The 5,000-nt window shown below is 36.0% G+C and overlaps 1 protein-coding gene across 1 annotated transcript in view; it reads right to left on the bottom strand.

The window, feature by feature from the left end:
- LOC106877083 (uncharacterized) overlaps positions 1 to 4,551 on the bottom strand; it is a 20,328-nt gene extending 15,777 nt beyond the window's left edge. Inside the window, exon 1 of the mRNA XM_014925869.2 lies at positions 4,048 to 4,551. Coding sequence (XP_014781355.1) covers positions 4,048 to 4,132 — 85 coding nt within the window. The 5' untranslated portion in view covers positions 4,133 to 4,551. The remainder of the gene's footprint in view (positions 1 to 4,047) is intronic.
- Positions 4,552 to 5,000: the final 449 nt, after the last annotated feature.

Here is a 5,000-nt window from a genome sequence, read left to right as displayed (position 1 = left end):
TGTAATCTATTGCTTAGCATTTAATGCTCAGAATACTAAACCAATTGGCACTGGAATATTTCTGATAACAGGTCTGATAATAGGTCTACATGACCAGGTGTGACCTGGATTTAAACAGCAACATTTGGTAAACAATCACTTCAACTAGTTTTTACTTGAGAATAAGCAATGATAATACTAACCTGGATGTAAACAACATTTGGTAAACAAGCTGTTCAATATGTTTTCCTCATCAGTCAACAATGGTAGGGCTGACCTAGCTCTGCAGTACAATAACATCATTTAAGCAAGTCATGCAATGTATTTTTCCTTGTGAATTAGCAATGACCTGTAAATTCATTTCTGTTTCTACAAGTGACTAGTATAATATTTCTAGTAAGTTTTAATAATGTCTGTTGTAGTTTGGAGCAAAAACAAAGACAAAAACATCAATTATTCATTTACAGTTTTATGTATTCGTTTTCTTTTTGTCATTGGACTACAGCCATGCAAGGGCAGGCCCTTGAAGGATTTATTGAACAAATTGACCCCAGTACTTATTTGTTTAAGTTTGGAACTTAATCTATCGATATCTTATGGTTGTCAAACAGTGGGGAGGTAAATACAAATGCATAGACATACATATGTACACATACATACATATATATATATATATATATATACCATAAGGCATTCTAGCCAATGCTCTAATGATTCTGCCAAATTGATGCCTTCCATCATCACCATCATCACAATTGATGTCAGTTTTATGTCCAGTTTTGTTTTTGTCGTTGTTTAGCCCAAGATCAGCCTCATTAAGCAGACCTATGATGAAATTTGGTCTAGCGATAGCTATCCAGTCATTTTAGATAGAGTTATGAAGGATTATATTATCCAATAAGACCTACCTTTATTTATGGTGACTGTGTGCAACTTGAAGGAAACTTGGCTGTTATTTCGAGCAAATTAAGTGACCATAGAGAGGCTTCCCTGTTAGCTTATATTTTATTGATTATCATGTATCTTTTATCTTTTACTTGTTTCAGTCAGTCATTAGACTGTGGCCATGCTGGGGCACCACCTTGAAGAATTTTAGTTGAATGAATTGACTCTAGGGCTTATTCTGTTTTCTAAGTCTGGTACTTACTCTGTCAGTCTTAGTTATGGGAGTGTACACTCACCAACACCAGCTGTCATGCAGTGATGAAGAACAAACACAGACGTAGAGACACACATATGTATACACACATATGTATACACACACACACACACACACACACACACACACACACACGCAAACATATATACAACAGGCTTCTTTCAGTTTCCATCTACCAAATCCACTCACAAAGCTTTGGTTGGCTCAAGGCTATAGTAGAAGAGCCTTTCACAAAGTGCCATGCAATGACACTGAAACTGGAACCATGTAGTTAGAACTCTCCTTCTTGAGATTAGTTGAACTGGTATGGAATAGCTCAATATAGCATATTGTATTTTTATGGTTTGTTGTTGCTTAGTCCCAGATCAACCTTGAATGACCAAAAGCATTCCAATCTATTTAAAATGATTAAAGATTTTTCACAAAATGTATCTGAGATATTTAATCTTTGTTAGTTGTTGTTGTTTCTTAACACCATGTCAACTCTGAACTAGTAAATATAGGATCGACCAAGATCATTTCAATCTTATCAGTCTATAGTCCCCAGTAATTCCTTGTATTATTTAAGATGACAGGCTGCATTATGAGGGAGATTTGGTTGGTATTTCTTGCAGGCTGATGTACAATATAGAGCTCCCTCATTGACCCGCTTAATGATCAGTAATATATATATATTCATTTGCTAAAATAATTTGACTTCAAGAAATTTTGAAGTTTCTACCTTATAGATAGCAGTTATAAACATGTTCAGTATATATACTTGATCATTGTAACTGCTTATTATGAACTGAAAGGGGTTGAAGGAATTGCAGAGAGAAACATTCAACATAACCACGGTTTAGTAAAAACCAAACAATACGATTAATATGCTTTACATTCTATGTTTCCTGGCATAACGTATCTTGTATTAGGTTATTCAATGTACCCTTCTCTTTTAGGACAGTATTGTGTGGTTTTGAAGAAGATACGACTGTTACTTCTAAGTGAGGTTGGCTACTACTTCTGTGTTTTGTAGGCTGGGAATCTTATAGCTGGATGACTTTTGGCTATTTAAAAGCAAAATCTATACATTAATTTGTTTCATTATTGAATTAATTAAATATATAATGACCGTATACATTAGTGTTATAAATAGTCAGTTGCTTGGTGACCTTTAATGATCACATGTAACAAGTGATAGGTCACCATTATTACTGACATAAAGGGATGAGAAGAATGCAGTTGTGGCATTTGTGCTTTCCTATGAGAATTAACCAAGTAAGTTAAGTTTCTACGACTAGGAATCAAACTGCGTTGCAGACTCAATTCACCTCAAAACATAATTCTTGAATTACAGTTGAAGTGCTATTTCACTTCAGTTATAACACTGGTGTCTTGACAAGCAAATATAAAAATGGAATGTGTGTGTGTGAACGCGTGCCCATGTGTGTGTGAGCGTGTACCCATGTGCGTGTATGTGCATGCCCATGGGTGTGTGTGTATATGCATGTTTGTGTGCATGTGTGAGTGTGTTGTCTTTTATATCAGGTTACTTTGAGTGCTTGTGGTAAAATGTAATCCAGTACAACCTGTTATGTGGTTAAGTTGTTGGTGACAAAACTGGAAACTCTACAAGACTTGCCTGGTGAGGAGGGTTGTTAAAAAAACCAACTGGACAAAAATAAGATCTTTCCAAGGGACACAATAACCAAGCATAGGGCCAACTACTATTTAGCAACAGTCATTCTATGCCCTCAGTGATGCATGTGAAGGCACGTGGCTTAGTGGTTAGGGTGTTGGACTCATGATTGTAAGATTGTGGTTTTGATTCTTGGTCCCAGTGACACATTGTGTCCTTGAGTAAAACATTTCATTTCACATTACTCTGGTCCACTCAGCTGGCAAAGATGAGTAAACCTGCAATGGATTGGTGTCTTGTCCAGGTGGGGAATTCATGAGCCATGGAAACCACTAAACCAGCCCCTATGATTTGGCACGATTCAAGAAAGAAACTTTACTTTTACTTTTTTTACTCAGTAGTGCATAGGGACATAGAAATACACATGATGACGAATGTGCATGCTATAAGACCACTTTGAGTGTAATGGACTCTTAATTACTGTTTGAGAGTAATTATCCCTTAATCTAAAGCAGTGGTTCTCAACCATTTTCTGCCTGTAGATCGTGTAATAGTTATGATAGTTGTCATAGAGACTTTCTTCCGCCAGTGCACTGTACGGCCAGACCTAGTGACATAGGGTTCACTACAATAGCCTCACACCAGTCTGTGTGTCGAAGACAAATCAGACGACACAGAAAAATGATTGTAGTGAAAGAACTGAAAAAAAACGGTTGGTCCTAAAGCTGGCACAAAAATCGCCATTTAAGAGAAACTGCATGAACAGAATCACGTTGGGCTGCATGAACAGGATCACGTCGGGGTCACCAGTTTGTAATAGTTATGATAGTTGTCATAGAGACTTTCTTTGGCCAGTGCACTGTACGGCCAGACCTAGTGACATAGGGTTCACTACAACCGTTTTGATTTCTGTTGGAGACACAAAGGGTGAAATAATAATAATAATAATAATAATAATAATAATAATAATAATAATAATAATAATAATAATAATTATGAACTTATTGTATACAGTGCTCAGATAAACTACAGCTTGTTGTAAAAGGGCAAAAGAGGGGATGGAAATGGCAATAAGTCAAGTTGAGAAAGACAATGATGACAACCAAAAGTGGATGCAAAATACACCAGAATAAAACAATTACTGATAAAAATATGTGAGCAGTAAAAGAGCCATGAAGAAGAAAGGATGCATAGGCATGTCACAAGTAGTGTTGGCAAACTGAAGTATGGGTTACTCAGGTTTTGTAGATTTACATGACCAGGAGAATTAGATGAAACAGAGAATACTTACTGTTTGTAAATACAAGGAGAGTTATCCACACAATAGACATAGCTGTTTTATTAGGAATTAGGCACTTGACTTCAGTTGGTCTCATTCTTAATTCCTTACATCTGATGTTGGCTGTGGAACATTGTTTTCCTTTTTCTTGGTTTCTTTCCTTCTTCCTTTCTATATATTTTTGCTTGCTTTTTTTTTTCTTTCCTTTTATTTATCTATTCATTAATATTTCTTCTTTTCAAGTTTTCTTTTTTCTCTTTCTGTTTTAGCTATGTTTGTTTCAGTCAAGTTCCTCCTCAACCTTCGAATTCACTGCTAGATTCCTGGTAGATTTCTTTCTTTTATAGATAGTTCTCCTGTGTGTGAGCGTGTGTGTGTATGTGTGTGTGTATGTGTGTGTGTATGTGTGTGTGTATGTGTGTGTGTGTGTGTGTGTGCATGCGCATGTGTGTGTGTGTGTTTGCATGTGCATGTGTGTGTGTGTGTGTGCACATTCATGCGTGCAAGTGTGTGTGTCCTTCTCTTCCTCTTTTTAGTTTAGAGTAAATTTTGACCAGCCATCTTCTTGGTAGCAAGGTTGTGCAGGAAAGGATCATGTTTTAATTATTGTCCTTTAAATGTTAAGACAGTCTTACAGATTTATATAGTCGAGATCGTTCGTAGCCTATGAATGAAGGATATGTATGTATGTATGTATGTATGTATGTATGTATGTATGTATGTATGTATGTATGTATGTATGTATGTATGTATGCATGTGTGTGTATATGTATGAATATATGTATGTAAGTGTGAGTGTGAATGTATGTATGTATATATGTATGCATGCATGTATGTAATGTATGCATGTATGTTTGTAATGCATGCAAGTATGTATGTGTGTGTGTGTGTGTGTGTATGTTTGCATGCATGTTTGCATGCATGTATGTATGTATGTATGTATGTATGTATGTAATGTATATATG

This window comes from Octopus bimaculoides, chromosome 1, assembly GCF_001194135.2.
Source record: "Octopus bimaculoides isolate UCB-OBI-ISO-001 chromosome 1, ASM119413v2, whole genome shotgun sequence".
Lineage (NCBI taxonomy): Eukaryota > Metazoa > Mollusca > Cephalopoda > Octopoda > Octopodidae > Octopus > Octopus bimaculoides.
This window is presented reverse-complemented; position numbering and strand designations above follow the sequence as displayed.